This window comes from Rhinatrema bivittatum, chromosome 4, assembly GCF_901001135.1.
Source record: "Rhinatrema bivittatum chromosome 4, aRhiBiv1.1, whole genome shotgun sequence".
Taxonomy (NCBI): domain Eukaryota; kingdom Metazoa; phylum Chordata; class Amphibia; order Gymnophiona; family Rhinatrematidae; genus Rhinatrema; species Rhinatrema bivittatum.
The window spans coordinates 42,220,789-42,237,159 of record NC_042618.1 but is presented as its reverse complement, the minus strand read 5'-3'; the positions used below and the strand labels follow the sequence as shown (position 1 = coordinate 42,237,159).

Here is a 16,371-nt window from a genome sequence, read left to right as displayed (position 1 = left end):
GCCAGAGCATGAACACTCTTCACAGCACAGAAGGAACTACTGGAGGTGGAGAACACTTCAAAATTCTATAGGTGGTCATGGTGTTGACTATGAGATTCAAAGAAATTTGTCGAAGGAAGCCGATAAGTTTATAGCTCTTTTAGAAAGACTTCTGGATGTCACATTGCATCTGGCTTCAAGAAACATGGCGTTCAGAGGAAGTTCTCAAAGAATTGGAGAAATCCATAATGGCAATTTTTTGGGAACTTTGGAAATCTTGGCAAGATATGATAATTTACTGAGAGAGCATTTGGAAAAAGTCAAAGCTAGTCAGGAAAAGGGAAAGAAACTTTCAGCTCCACTGAATGCTTGTGGCCCAGACATTTTGGCTGTATGGGGCCTCAAAATTCCTGATGGCGGCCCTGCCCAAGAGTTCACCTTACAGAACTCATTCATACAACAAAGAAGAGATCACGGGGGCGGGCGGCCTTATTCAGACTGGGTGCTTACAATAATGGTCTGATAACCACCAGACTACAAGGCGCATCTGGGACCACTTCAATTTGCTTGTTATTGGATTTGTTTATGGAACAAGAACCATTTGCGTATTTGTAAAACTCAGCGTGTGTCAGCGTCAGTTGTGATCATTTCAGCATGCATTTCTAGATCACTGCTAAAGTCCTAAGCTAAGAGTTCAAAGAGGATGAGTAAAAGGAAGAACAGGTGCAGGAAGCTATCACTATCTATCCACAACAAAATTAAAAACAGCCACAGGATCTTAGCTAAAGCCTTAACAAAACCAATATAGCATATGGCCAAGTTTTTAATATAGAAAAAAAAACCCACAAAAAAATAAAAAAACCAGATGTTCTACAAAACCCCTGCGAGCTAGCCAGCAGCGAAGGAACCAGACATATAAAGCCAGAAAGAATCGCAACAGTAGCATCAGATGAGGTGTAAGAGATATCACTAAAAGTGTATCAGCGGCTCTGGAAGATCGCTTGAGTAAATTCCACTCGGCAATGGAAGCAATCTAAGAAGGATGTGAGCTATAAGCTCAAAAAGAGAGCCACAGCACAGCAAAGAATTATAACTCAAAAGGAATGCACAGACCTATTCATTTTTTTTTCACCATTTTCATGAGCGACACTATGGAAGCATCAATCAGGAAAGGTTTGTCTTTTGGCAGACATCACCTGGGTGTTGTATGCTTTTGGTTTATTGTTTTACTTTGTGACCATTTTCCCCAGAGCTCATTTCCTCTGTGCTGGCCTGCAGGTGGTGTTTGCCCTCTGCACTATAGTTCAAAGGCTTGGGATGTTGGCTAGACTCAAACTGAGGCTTGGACAGCATACATATCCCAGCATCCCTGAGGAAGCTGTGAGCCAAACATCCTGCAGTGCCATTGGCCAGAAAGCTATCAGTCAGCAAGCTAATGCTGGTGCACCAAATGGCTCTTCACAGAAAACTGCCCTTAAGGTTCTAGGACTCTCTAGTCTCTGCTGGAAATACAGAGGGAGCAGACCTCTTTGCAGAGGCCAGGTTCAGCTCATGTGGGAAGCCTTTTTCCTCACCACTCGAAGCAGTAAATAAGCATAGTAGAAAGTGTTCAACTAGCTTTTGCTGTTTAATCCTTGTTTTACCTCTTCACCAATTAAATTTTTCCATTCACTCTTCCTACTTTGTTAATACATTTATTAGTTTGTTAGCTCTGCCTGTCTTGAACTGATTAATGGGTATTTACTGTATTTGGTCTGTGAGTGCATTTTTAGAAACTGTGTGGCCCTAGAAACACCAGAGGATAACTTGCAAGTGGCAGACTTGTCCAGAAGCAAATAGGAACCCAACTGGTGGGTGGGAGTTTGCCAGCATAGGAGCACATGTGCAGGTGGGCCTGGGCAGTGCTTGGCAGGACCCTCCAAGTAGCCACAGGGTTAACCCTGATTGGGTATTGAGTAGTGCTGAGGAGTTACATGCAATGCCAAAATCTGCAACAGTGTAGACAGCCAAGTGTGAAAAACATGAGAAGGAATCTAGCAAAACTCAAGGAGTAGTCTAGATTTAACGCTAAAATAGAGAGAGTTATGCAAAAAACCTATGGGAAAGGAGCTCTATAGTGTGTGAAATTCTTCTAAGCACAATAAAGACCAGGATCTAGGGGTGATTGTATCTGATGATCTTAAGGTGGCCAAACCGTGGATAAGGTAACAGCAAAGGCCAGAAAGCAGAGTTGCCTACCTGTAACAGGTGTTCTCCTAGGACAGCAGGATGTTAGTCCTCACACCATGGGTGATATCATCGGATGGAGCCCGGCATGGAACTTTGATCTCTCAGATTCTAGAGCTTTCTGCATGCCCCACTGAGCATGTGCAGATACAGTCATTACCCTGCCCCCTAGACAGAGTCCCTCGGTCCATGATATAGCTAATACATGGAGAAACCAACTGCCAGGGGAGGCAGGAGGGTTTTGTGAGGATTAACATCCTGCCGTCCTAGAAGAACACCTATTGCAGGTAAGCAACTCTGCTTTTTTCTAGGACAAGCAGGATGGTAGTCCTCACAGATGGGTGAATACCAAGCTACAGGCTGTCCAAGCAGAACAAAGTGGTAAACTGCATAGTGCTGGAGCACTACTCCCTCCCTTTGCCTTAGAGGCAGCCGACCCACCAGGGGTGCAAGCTGAAGAAGAATTGGGTTCTAGAAAGAAAGCCAAGAAAAGACTGAGACACAAACCCTTATACGTAGCAGGGATGCCTGACGCAGGGGAGTTATGAGACTGCAAGCAGAAGCAACAGCGCATCATGGATAACAGTACAAGCAGGGCTGCTGACAAAAACAGTGGATCTAGATCCTGCTGGATACAGGAAGGAACCAGAAATGTAAACAAGAAAGACTAAGATGAAAACTGCACAGTTTCTTTGGTGTGAAAAATACTGAACAAACAAACTGGGGTCCAAGAGCCCTCCAGAAAGAGACTGTCGACCACTGACAGCCAAAGGTCTGGATAAGAGTGCCCCAGGTATGGCTGGTAGGCCGAATGGGCAGAAGCAGCCCACATCACACTTGAAGAACAAGCATAAACCACGGCAGGGCCTGGGACAGACACTACGTGCCGAAGCATCAGGCCTAGCTGACCACACAAGACAGCGTCCAGGGTTTCAGGGGATGAGAACAATCCCCGAAACAGACCTGTAGCCCAAAGCTTCCCAGCAGGGAGATAAAATAAGCCTGAAGCTCTCTCAAGAGCACCTGTCAGAATCAGTTCATCTATCCTGTCACAGGATAGCAAGGGGAGCAGGAAGGCCCTTTGAGCAACCCAGAGAATGAGAAAAAAAAACTAAGGCAGTATCTCTCCCTGCAGGTATACGGAGAGATACCACGGACTTCTTAGATAAACCAATCAGAAATCAGAAGCAGCGAAGAACACAAGGAGGCAGACTGGCGGACCGCCAGGGCAAGCACAAGTCGCCTGTTTGTCTATCAACCCCAAACAGCTCACTGCCAAAGACAGCAGAGAGTATCCCACCGATGGCGTCCTCAGTCTTCCTGAAGCAGTGGAAACAGAGCGATTGCCCAGGGGAGAAGTTCCGAAGGCTCCACTGGGGAGCTGCAAGCGCAAACCTCGGGAGAAACTGATTGTATTACCAGCCTGGAAACCCAAAGGGCATCAGGGCAGGCCCAGGGCTATTTCGGGACAGAGTACCAAGCCACCCAGCTGTGGTATCATTACGCCAGCCACGCGTGGCCGTGTGCTCCCTTCCCCGACGGACCGAAATACTCCTCACAGAGGAGGGTCCCGCAGGCAAGGGTGACTGATGATAGCGATCATTAAGAAAGACGCACACAGAGCCCAGCAGATACCAAAGTAACTCCTGAACTGCGGGGAAACCTGGAGAGCCACACTGGACAGGCTCCCTCGGGGTTAGACATGCCGTGCCTCAAGCGTCCAACTAGTCAGGGATGCCACTGACTGGGACTGGCGCCAGTCAGTGGCATCCCTTGTCCGGGAATGAAAACAAGGGACACCCCTCGAAGGGGTCCACAGCAGACTTCCACAAGGGAACCCGAAAGGGTTGCCCTGGAACCCAGTCAAATCTCCCCTCCAGAGGGGAGAGGGAAGCAGCAGGACCGGGGCCTCCCAATCCCAAAATATCTAGCAACACCCCAAAGGAGAGTTGAGGCACAATCACTGCTCGCTGTGGCGCCGATGCGACCAACTCACCACAGGCAGCCAGCCTCAGATAGGGGAGGTCGCCACTGCAATCCCCAGAGGGGCCCCAGCTGAAGACAGTCCTAAGACTGTCGCTGCTGCTCCCCGGCCCTAGCCTCCAAGGAGACGCACCCATTCAGAGGATCGGGGCTCCGGATCAGAGAAAACAATTGCTTAGAGACAGAGCGCCCCAGGGACTGTTCCACAAGAACATGGTAGAGGGCGACTGACATGAAGGCTGAGACTATGCTGAAAGATGGCAGAACTCTAGTGTGGCTGAGGATTGCCCAGCCAGTGGGAATGCCGCCTGCCAGCGTCCGAGGCCCTTGGAACAGATGCCTTATCTGTCCCAACCGCGTAAGTTGCACGTCAACACCACCGTAACTACAGCGGAGTGGAGAGAACAGAGTGACAACGGCATCCCCAGCACCACTGGTACTCTTGGTAAGGCATGGTGGAGGGTGGCGGTCTATAGTGTCGCCCCCTTCAGTTCCTGACAACGCTCCAAGAGGCGGGCCATCAAAACTGCTTCGGAACCGGCTCACCTGCAAGTCCCTCAGGGAACGAATGCAGCAAAGTCCCTGGCAAGCCCAGGTGCTTATGGAGGAGTGCATGTCCTGCAATCTATAATCAGTTTGCCAAGGCCCAAAGGTATGGACCAAAGGAGCCATGAGCATCTGCAGGGAGAGGCCCCACAGCCCCCCTGACAGGCCAACAATATCAAAAAGGCACCAACAACAGCCAGTGCCAACAGCAATTCCCCTCAGCTCCCCAATTTATCTGGTGGTGTCAATGCTGAGAGCTAGATGGCCTCGCAAGCATTACAGCTGATGAGAGCCTCGCTAGCAACCAGTAATACTGATTGTGTGCACATCTTGGCGGGGCCCCCAACACTGGGATCGTCGGCTGAAAGGACAGCCCTGAGCTTCCCAGTACTCTGTAGGGATCACCACCCATGAACCCGGAGGGTACCAGGCCACTGCGTACAGATGCACCAACGCACCAGGGTGCCTTGAAAGATGGCTACGTCTTTGGTTGATCTATAAGAGGCAAGAACCCTTGCCCCCCCCCCCCCCAAGGGCTACAGGGTCATGTAGAGGCTTCAGAAAGTCCCGGCGGTCAACGGCAACAGGGGCGACAACGATGCTCAATGGAGAGTCCAGTGCCTGGTCGGTGGGGCGCGATGTAGTCCTCTGAAGGCCTCTCAGGTAGGTGCCCGCTCCCCCTCGATGGACTCAAGGACATCAATGGTATTGGGGTAGCACCGCATCGCGATGGCATGGAGGTCATGCTGGCACCAAGGCCACGCACCTCAACAACCTACGGCATACAGGGTATGCGTCTCAGTGGCACTGAGGACTGCCGCAGTATTGATGCTACACACCTCAACAGTATCGAGGGACTGTCCCCGCTTCAACCTCGAAACCCCCAGGGTGGCCATGCACACTGATGGATCAAGGGCATCTATGGCATCGGGGCCCCTGTGGGCAGTGAGAGCACCACAAGCATTGAGAGCATAGCGGCATCAATGGTACCATGGTCACCAGAGTACAGAGTGCAGCTAGGGCACTGTGCCATCGAGGGCACTCTGTCAAGGACACCTTGACATAGAGTACATCAAGGCACTGTGTCATTGAGAGTGCTGTATCATGGCACCGAGGCCTCGATGCCCAAACTGGTGCAGTGAGACTCAAGTTCCACCGACTGACTGCACAGAAGGCCACCACAGCATCATGGGCAGTCCTGCATCTCAATGGCAACGAGGGTGATCCTGGACCTCAACGGCATCAAGGGGACCACAGCACCGAGGATAGGCCCTGTCCCCGACGCGATCCCAACATCAATGCGTCGGATGAACGGTACGCTGGTCACAGCTGTGCACAGGCAACCATTCATGGGCATGGAACAGAGATGCAGCAGTAAGTTGCTAGCCCAGGCTTCGCTCACCCTCTCTCTCCCAGGGAGATTGCATTGCCAAAGCTGGTAAGCAGGAGGGGAGGCAACGTCATCCAGGGCTCCTGTTCGTGGAGACTAGTTCCTTGAGACATGAAGAGGATGAGCTCTCCGCCCCACAGGAACGGCATAGTCCTCAATCCTTCCACCGTCTGAATCCATCAATGCTGAGCGATCGGCAAATCACCATGGAACTCCAGCCCAGGAAGAACTCAGGCGAGTGCCCAGGCTCAGCGGCCTACAAGGATCACAGACTGACTGCATATTTCAGTCCTGTCAGCACTGGGGAAAAAAGAAAAACAGAGAGAGAAAAGAGAGGCACAAATACAAAACTTGCAGGAGCAGGTTTTTGGGGGGTTTTTTGTTTTGTTTTTTTTTTTTTTATTACAGACACTGCCAGGCTGCACAGGGGAGAACTTACCATGTGGCCAGCAGACAGTTGGAAAAAAGAAATAAAACTACCAGAAAGAAAAGCTGCCACTCTATATTAAAAACAAAAAAACAAATCACTTACAAACTGTAAGACAGCAAAGCCGAATATTGTGAAAAACATTTTCTGATTTAAAAAAAAAAAAAAAAAAAAAGAGCATGAACTCTACAACCGCGAAACGAAAGCAGGTAATGGACTTCTCCTCCAAGAACCTATCCAATCCTTTTTTAAACACAGCTATACTAACTGCACTAACCACATCCTCTGGCAACAAATTCCAGAGTTTAATTGTGCGTTGAGTAAAAAAGAACTTTCTCCGATTAGTTTTAAATGTGCCCCATGCTAACTTCATGGAGTGCCCCCTAGTCTTTCTACTATCCGAAAGAGTAAATAACCGATTCACATCTACCCGTTCTAGACCTCTCATGATTTTAAACACCTCTATCATATCCCCCCTCAGCTGCACATGCTCAGTGGGGCATGCTGAAAGCTCTAGAATCTTTGAGATCAAAGTTCCGTGCCGGGCTCCATCCGATGATGTCACCCATATGCGAGGACTAATTTGCTGCTGTCCTAGGAGAAAAATGCTTGGCTGCACAGGGACAGGACTGGTCAGCAGAAAAAGGGAGGTGATAGTGGCCCTGTATAGGTCCATGGTGAGACCTTGCTTAGAATACTGGTGTACAATTCTGGATGGAGTCGGTCCAGAGAGTGTCTACTAAAAAGGTCACTGGTCTTCACTCTAAAGCATATGGGGATAGATTTAAACATGGGAGGAAAGGTGAGATAGAGACATTTAAATACCCTCTATTATATCTCCCCTAAGGTTTCCAAGTGCAGGAGGCGGGCCTCAAAGGAAAGGAGGCTCATGGGATGAGAGAGAAAAGGGGCAGACTTAGGAGTAATATTAGGAAATATTTCTTTACAGACAGGATAATGGATGTGTGGAATAGCCTCCTCATGGAGGTGGCAGAGACAAGGATAATATCCCATGTTTTCTTGAACTCAGATAAACACAGGATCCCTGAGGAAGTGGTAGGGATTGCAAAGCTGAATAACTGGTGTGGATGGGCATACTAGATAAACATGACGGCAGAGAAAAAGCCTATGTTTCTAATTCAACAAAAACCTGAACTTAAAAAAAAAAAAAAAAGACTGATAGGCAGAATAGAAATTGCTGTAACAATGTTGGGGTTATTTGTCTCCCTGAAACAATAAAAGACAATAGTGTTGTTGAGTTCTTTGAAAAATGTTTGCCCGAGTCACTGGGTTTGAATGTTACTGCAGAGCCTATTAAATGTGAAAGAGCACACAGAGTAGACATTGTAAGGGAAAACATAGGGAGACCTATAATTGTCAGGATATTAAATAGGGCGGATAAAGATTGGTTTTCTTCCTGTATTCTCAAAACTGAGTAGTATATGAAGGATAGAATAATGAGGTTCAATGATTACTCAGTGAAAGTTGCTGCAAAGAGAAAAAAAAAATAATAAAACAGCTCCAACATACCCAAATCTTCAAGAAAGGAATCAAGTTTGTGCTGCTGTTTCCGGCTAAATTAAAAATCCAATACAAGAGGCGAGTTTACTTTCTAACTTCAGCTCAATGCATTTATGGAGAAGTCGGAAGGAGGAGACAGGTAAAACCAAGCATAAGTCGGAATAATCTGTCTGTGCAAGAGAAACAACAACCGAGATAAGAAGGGAAAAGAAACATTTTGGCCTATTGCCAATAAGTTCTGCCCGATCCTGTTTTTCCAATGGTAAAGTTACAATTATATCTTATTATTCTAACTGGAGGAACTAATACAAAAATGTAAGAAATTGTGCCAGAAGAGTGACTAACAGTGTTAAAACTCGGTCAACTATATGTGGCTTACTAGTGCCGAGGAGGGGTGTGGCCTTCTAAACTGCAAAACTGTTTACTGAGATGCAGGCAATCTGGATTCAGAAAGCAGGGATGAAAGTCTTTTCTATCGGGCCAATACAGTAAATCGCCACTTTCCTGTGTGCGCGATTTAGTATCTGCCTGCATGCAAATGAGGGCCCGCGGTAAAAAGAGGCGCTAGGGACACTAGCGCGTCCCTAGCGCCTCTTTTTTGACAGGTGCAGTGGCTGTCAGCAGGTTTGACAGCAGACGCTCAATTTTTCCATCGGTTCTCAAACCCGCTGACAGCCACGGGTTCGGAAACCGGATGCCGGCAAAATTGAGTGTCTGGTTTTCAACCCACGAGCCGATTTAAAATTTTTTTTTTTTAATTTTTAACTTTTGGGACCTCAGACTTAATATTACCATGATATTAAGTCGGAGGGTGTACAGAAAAGCAGTTTTTACTGCTTTTCTGTGCACTTTCCTGGTGCCGGCAGAAATTAGCGCCTACCTTTGGGTAGGCGTTAATTTCTGAAAGTAAAATGTGCGGCTTGGCTGCACATTTTACTTACTGAATCGCGCAGAATAACTAATAGGGCCATCAACATGCATTTGCATGTTGCGGGCGCTATTAGTTTCGGGGGGAGGGGGTTGGCCGCGCGTTTTCGACACACTATTACCCCTTACTGAATAACTGTTACTGAATAAGGGGTAAAACTAGCGCGTCAAAAACGCGCATCCAAATGCGGGTTAACGGTGCGCTCCACTGGAGCGCACTGTACTGTATCAGCCTGTATGTGAGAGAGAGAGAGAGAGAGAGAGATAAAGAAGCAAATGAGAAACGGCTAAAAAACCAAGGCACAAATCTGAATCAAGCCATATCTGTTAAATCAAAGGAGATCACTAGAAGAAATGCTCTTAACAGCGAGGCCATGGATCAGTGAGCAGAGCAGCAGGAACATATTATATTTGGTGGGGTTTAGTAACTGCAGTTGACTTGAGACTTCAATATATTTCTGCCAATCTACCTTGCTTACATGAAATGTTTAGGAATGAGTCATAGGAATAGGTTTAAAGGGTATTATGTGAAGTACAAGAGTTTGAATTCATACTGGATCATAACTGTAGGTAGATGCATATGTTTTTTTTTCTTAATATAACGTAAACAAGGAGATCTCCCTTGCGTGCATCTTCTAGCAAAAAAAGGAGAGAGAGAGATGATCATACTCAGAGATGGGGGGATTCCTATGGAGCAAAGCTCGGTTTGATTGTATGAATGATAATGAATTTGGGTATGAATGGAGTATGGAGATCTGCTGGGATGGGCAGGGGTAGTGGTAATAGGGGAGGAATAATATCCCAATAAAGAGGGAGGGAATGCTGACAAATTATGTTCTAAGATGCCTTGTGCTATATACTAATGATCAACGTCCAAATAGACCCAGTTGCTCAGGCTGGGAGGCAATGGGACCCAAAATCATTAGTTTCAGGATATGGCCTCCCGGGATCACTTGGTGGAAAACAAGCTGGTGCAATCTGGATTATGGCTTTAACGTAAATGGGATTACTCTAAATGCTGATGATCTACATTCACCTGTAAAAATGGAAAAATATTACTTGCCAAGAGCAGGAGCTTAAAAGGATCTCAGAATACGAACCTGTACACCAAAGCAAGTATGTTCAGCATCGTGGCAACATCGGGGTGATCGTGGCCCGAGTTCTTCTCCAGATCTTCCAATGCTTGTTTGCAAAGGGGCACTGCCACCTCATACCTCCCCTGGGAAGCATACTGAATAACCAGGTTGTGAAGGGTGCGAAGCCTGGCAGGGATTTCATAGCCCCCTTGCTGGGCAGCAGCCGCAGCACTGCTGTGCTGCTGTTGCACTGGAAAAGGAACAAAGGGGTTGAAAATGAGAAAGGATAAAAAAAAAAAGAAGAGAATGAAGGGGCAGAAATAAAAGATCAAGAAATGAAAAAAATATATACAGCGATATTGAACTGTGGAGAGCTACCCTCCCCTTCCTCAGATCTAGACACAACATGCAGATCACAGCTCAAGATAACAGTGCTTGAACAGACAAGGGAACGGTTGATTATATTACAGTGGTGGAGGGGGACTTGAAGTGTTAGCTGGGTAATAGGAAGGTGGCAGACCGAGACACAAAAAGCAAGTTAAATGCATGGCAGTTTAATCTTTTATGCTAGTACTGAAACATTTGATCATTTTAAACTTGAAATGTCTCCTGTTAAAATGATCAGACACTTCAGTACTAATATCAGAGCCCTGGTATTTTTAACTCACTAACTGCCATAATTGTGTCTCTCTCTCTCTCACCTCTGTATCATTCCTTTTTCACTCCATTCACCCCACCATCATAATGTAATGAACGATTCACTTGCAGGTTCATATACAGGAAAACCAGTTCTTACCTGCTAATTTTCGTTCCTTGAGTCCCACAGATCAGTCCCGATGAATGGGCTTTTCTCCCTTACCAGCAGATGGGAGCCAGAGAAGCAAAGCTTTACTGGACCCATGGTGCATAAGACAGTGCGCCACCTACAGTCACTCAGCATGAAGCTTAGAAATAAAGGTAACTCCTCCTCTCACCCAAACTGGAGAACATTGTTACGTAAATAAACCTTAACATCAAACAAGGCAACTGAGTTATATACACACAGAATAGAGTAGTCAAAAAAAAATAAACAAAAATCAGGGTGGGACTCTGGACTGTGACCGCCCAGCAGCTATCTTGCAGCGAAACCAGCTGACATTTTTTGGAATCGCCATTAGCAGTCGTAGACTGCATTCAGAACTGTTTGGATGTTAGATGTCGTGATCTAGGAGTAACTGCCTTGAAGCAGCCTCACGGCAAAACATCAGCTGATGTCGGCTCAAGAATAATGAACAGATCCAATATGCATCCGGCAGAATGATAGCATTGTTTCAATGCACTATACAGATAAGTTGAATCTTTATTATGTCCGGAAATTATCTGCAATGGTTTCAAAAAAGTTTTCAATATTGAGCAACGTTATCGCCAATTTTTGAATTGTCCATTTTCATGCAGCATCTATGCATATTTTTAAAGAAAATTTCAAAAAAATGAATAAACAGGATAAAAATTTTTGATTGAATAAAGAAGTTTTGGAGGTTTTTCCAAAAGACCAAGGATTATAAATTACCTCACACACAATGCAAGTTCTATCTAGAACATAATACGAGGTCCTGAGGTCTTTTTTTCCTCCATTTTTTTTTTTAAACATCCATGAGTATCTATATAATAAGGATGAATAAGATATGACTTTGTGAAGTCTGCATTTTTGTGTAGCTTCTTTTATCTACCAGGAAATGGTTACCTTTGATGTCTTTTCCCCCTTATTATGACCCCCAAAAAGCACAAACAGATAATCCATTCTGCAAAAACCGTTAATAACCTTCAAATAGCATAAGATGATCCTACGCACATCCAACAAATGAGGTTCCCGGGTACATGGAGAAGACTACTCCAAATTCCAAAAAGAAGGCAATTTCATGGCTTGACTCAAATGAAATGAGGATACCACTTTTGGCAAAAAGGAGGGCACCATGCTAAGGGATACCTTGGCCTCTGAGAACGGATGGAAAATATCTCTACACAAGGCCTGTAGTTCAGAGATACATCGTGCCGAACAAATCACCACCAAAAAGACAGACTTCAAGGTGAGGTCCTTCAACAACACTCTCCTCAAAGGCTCAAAAGATGCTTTATACAAGGCCCACAAGACTAAATTAAGGTCCCATGGAGGAACTACCCATCTTACTGAGGGACACAAATGCATTACCTCTGAGAAAATGCATAATGTCCAGAGCCACCAAGATCAACCTTTCCACGATGAGCCTCTAAGCGCCCAAGGACTCTGCCAATCAGTGGCCAGGGAGGGAAAATGTACAGCAAGATCCCTCGTGGTCACAGCTGGGAAAGAACAGAGTCCTCTGCTCTTGCCTGCCACTAAAGAACTGCTGAGCCTTGGCGGTTTCCCTTGACACCATCAAGCCCAACTAAGGATTCCCCCCCCCCCCCCCCCCATCTCGCATGGAAGAGGGACATCGCCTCACTTGACACCTCTCTCCTCTCTCTCCAGTGTCCAGTATATGCCTGCTGAGAAAATCCAACTGTACATTTTCCACCCCAGTCACATGAGATGCAGACATAACCAGGAGATGAAGCTCTCAACAACAAATAACTCCTGCATCTCCAAGGACATCACTGGGCTCCTGGTGCCTCCTTGCTGAATGATGTAAGCCGCCGCACTGTCAGATAGAACTTTCACTGCTTGGCTGCGGACTAGCAGAAGAGAAAAGAGCAACACCTCCCTGATCACTCTGGTTTCCAGATGGTTGATGGACCAGAAAGTCTGTGTTGACATTCACAGTCCCTTTGCTATTTGATCCTGACAGATGGTCCCCAATTCTCTCCTACTAGCATCTGTTACCACAATCCAATCTGGGATCTCCAGCCCCATGCCCCTTTCCAAACTGCCCAGCCTCAATCTGGCCTTCCCAAGAAGGGGCAAATGAAACTTGAAATTTTCTGAGGATTCCAGCACGAAAGCAGTGTTTTCTGAAGCAGATGCATATGCACAGATGCCCAGGAAACTAGATCCAGTCTGGATGCCATGGAGCCAAGATCCTGCAAGTAGTCTCAGATTTTGGGATTCCAGAGACACAGTAACTGCCAAAATTATCTTTGCAACTTCTACATCTTCTCCGACATGAGAAACACCTTGCCCTACTTGATCTCAAATTGCACTTCCAGATATTCCAGTATCTGTGATGGAACCAAGTGGCTTTTTGCCATATTTACAACCCAACCCAGGGATTACAACATCTGTAACACCCGCTGTACCAACTGTTGGTGAACCTCCCAAGACAATATCCAGATAAGAGTGTACTAGAATGCCCTCCCTGTAGACAGCTACTACCACGACTACCATCACCATGGCAAATGTAGGAGGCTCAAAACTAATGTTTTCCCAGCACTGCAAATCTGAGGAATCTTTGGTGTGCCTCCCCAATGGGTATATGCGTACAAGCCTCTGTGAGATCGAGGGATGCCAAGAACTCCCCTTTTTGACCGCTGCACTTTGAAAGTGAGAGACCCACAGAGAAGCATTCACCTTCTTGAGATTGAAGATGAGCTGATCTGTGCCCTCTTTCTGTGGCACCAAGAAATAGATGGAATATCTTCCTTGCTCCGTTCCCTTGGCGGCACTGGAACTATCACCCCCAACTTTAGGAGGTGCTCCAGCATGGATCGAACCACAAGCTGTTTGACGCTGGACACATATAGGAAAACCATGAAGGCCTTTGTGCACCAGGCATGCAAACTCCAAGGCATTAATACGGAGAGAACCCACTGATCCATCGTTACCTTGGTCCACTCCTTGTAAAACAGGGCCAAACAATTCTCGATGCTCTCACTCAAAAAGTGGACCAAGTGCATTTCATTGTGCTACTTTAAGACCTCCAGAGCCAGATTCAGAGTTCTCCCAAGTAGGCTTCTGGGCTCCCCGAAAAGGACTACCACTCGTTTGCCAATTGACACTGTGAGGAGAACCCCCTTCCCTGGCTGGTAGCACCGCACCTCCCGATACTTCTGTCTACTGGGAAAGTTCTTCCTGTTTCATTTGGGCTTATCCTCTGGCAACTTATGACCCTTGGACGGGCCCAGGTACTTTTGCCAGCTGCTCCTAGCCCTCTCCAAACAGCAGCAGCTTGTTTTTGAAGAGAAGGCTGCCAAGCTGAGACTTGAAACAATCGTCAGCCGCCCATCTGCACAACCACAGCAGTCTCCTAGCCAAGACCACTGACACATGAAGCAGATCATATATCACAACCCCTATTAAAGGCTGATCCTGACTCCAAACGCTCAACGTCTCAATGAAAGAGACACGCAACCCCTCTACTGGAATCTGCTGAATCCAACGCAAACAGGCTCACACCGTGAAGTTACTACAAACTGCCACACGGATGCCCACAGCTAAGACCTCAAACAAGATGCTGCTTCATCTTATGATCCTGGGAATCTTTTAGAGTTGCCAGCCCGTGACAGTTTTCTTAGTTACCACAGACTAAGGCATCCACCTTCGGCAATTTTAAAAGCTCCAGAGCCTCCTCCAGCAATGGATAAAGTTTCACCATGGCCCTTCCAACCTTCAAGCCCACCTCAGGAGGTGTCCCACTCCCTAACCACCTGTTTTTTTGGGGGTTTTTTTTGTTTTTTTTTAAATGATATGGTGGAAGGGGAATGCCCTAGCAGGACTCCTAAGTCCCTCCATGATAGATCTTCACCCTTGTGCTCCGATTCCACTACCACCTCTCTAATTCCATGTTTCCTCAGGACCTGAGAAATCAGAGTGTAATTCCTCCTTACTGAATAGCCAAACCACTTTAGGGTTTATCACCTTCTACTACTGGGATTTCTCCCTCCTCCAAGGGATCACCATCCTCATTCCAATCTCCAGGGAGGTCTGACAAATAATCCTCATCCTCTTCCTCATCCGAACCTGCCGACTCCAGTCCAAGAAGTTGCCTTCTCTTAGAGGGGTGAGTCAAGCCTCCAGACCCTGCACCCAAGGGGTCACCTTCTGCACCTTGGAAGGCCATGGAGTCCCCTTGGAGCAGGGCTGCTCACCCTGCCACTCCTTTTATTGCTATGTATGCTCTATGCATTAAAAGCACAAATTCAGTAGAGAAGGCCTCTTCTGAATCAGACCTCCCATCCAGAGAAAGTCTACAGCTTCCTCAGACCCCTCCCAGGCACTATCTGAGGAATCTACTGCAAGGGATAGCACCAGACTAGAAACAGTTCCCTCGCCAACCTCCCCTGCACCATGGGAATAGAGGTTAAGATGGGCGCGGTTCCTGCGCTGAAGAACAGACTCACAACTACCAGCCTCAGGAGCCTGCGACATTGCTGTCTTCCTGCTGCCTTCCTTCCATCTGCCACGGCAATCGCAAGCCCCTAAGCTGCCCTTCCCACTGCTGACATAGGGCCAGCACAGGCCCGAAAACACACTTAGCATGCTTGTCTCCATGGGCTTGGCAGAGTTTCCCATGCTCGGCAGAAGCTGCCAATGTTGGCCCCTACAAGATCAAAACATAATGCCAGCCCAGAAACTCACCATGGTCCCCAAAACCAAACTTCACTAGCTGCAGCACACAAAGCCGTTCTATAGCTCGTGCCCAACCGCTGCCTCGCTCCCTCCCACCCTCTCCAGCAAAGATGCTGCAAGCTAAGGCTACCTAAAAAGGAAAGCAAAATGCCAGACCTGCTCAAACATCTCCCTTTTTTTTTTTTTTTTTTTCAAATTGCTTTTTTTCTTTTTAAAGAAACAGCTTCTACTACCAAAAGGATAAAAATAAAGAAGTAGTATCCTGAAATTTGTATCTCACAGCCAGGCAGGGATCTCGGGGGAGAGCAGAAGGGTGGGAACTGAAAAAGCCAGACCACCGGCTATCAGATTCCCCCATGCAACCATGGCAAAGACACTCTAAGGGCCACAGACCCCCTTGCTCGCCCCTAACTCCACCTCATGACAGAGCCTAAACACCCCCGTGGCCTCTCTTATAGCCCAACTGCAGGATGTGCAACTCCATCTGCTGGAGACAGATTACAGGTATGTACCATGTAATCTGTATGTACCATGTAATCTCTTATGTACCATGGGTACAGTAAAGCTTTTTTTCTTCATCTCCATCAGCTGGTAGGGGGAGAAAAATCCATTCGTCTGGACTGATCTGGAGGATAATAAGGAATGTATCTTTCACTCTGACCTTATAGTTTTGTTTAGACCTGAGGAAGGGAGCGTGGCACTAATTGGACAGTATCTAGTCCAATAAAACGGTATCACTTTATATCATGTTTGTATTTTCTGACCTCTATTTCTA

At 46.8% G+C, this 16,371-nt stretch overlaps 1 protein-coding gene across 4 annotated transcripts in view; it reads right to left on the bottom strand.

Annotated features, from left to right (window-relative positions):
* Positions 1–16,371, bottom strand: part of KLC1 (kinesin light chain 1) — a 102,544-nt gene that overhangs the window by 63,530 nt on the left and 22,643 nt on the right. For all 4 annotated transcript variants that reach the window (XM_029598034.1, XM_029598036.1, XM_029598035.1 and 1 more), the window contains exon 5: positions 10,100–10,325. In XM_029598034.1, the coding sequence (XP_029453894.1) occupies positions 10,100–10,325 (226 nt within the window). The remainder of the gene's footprint in view (positions 1–10,099; positions 10,326–16,371) is intronic.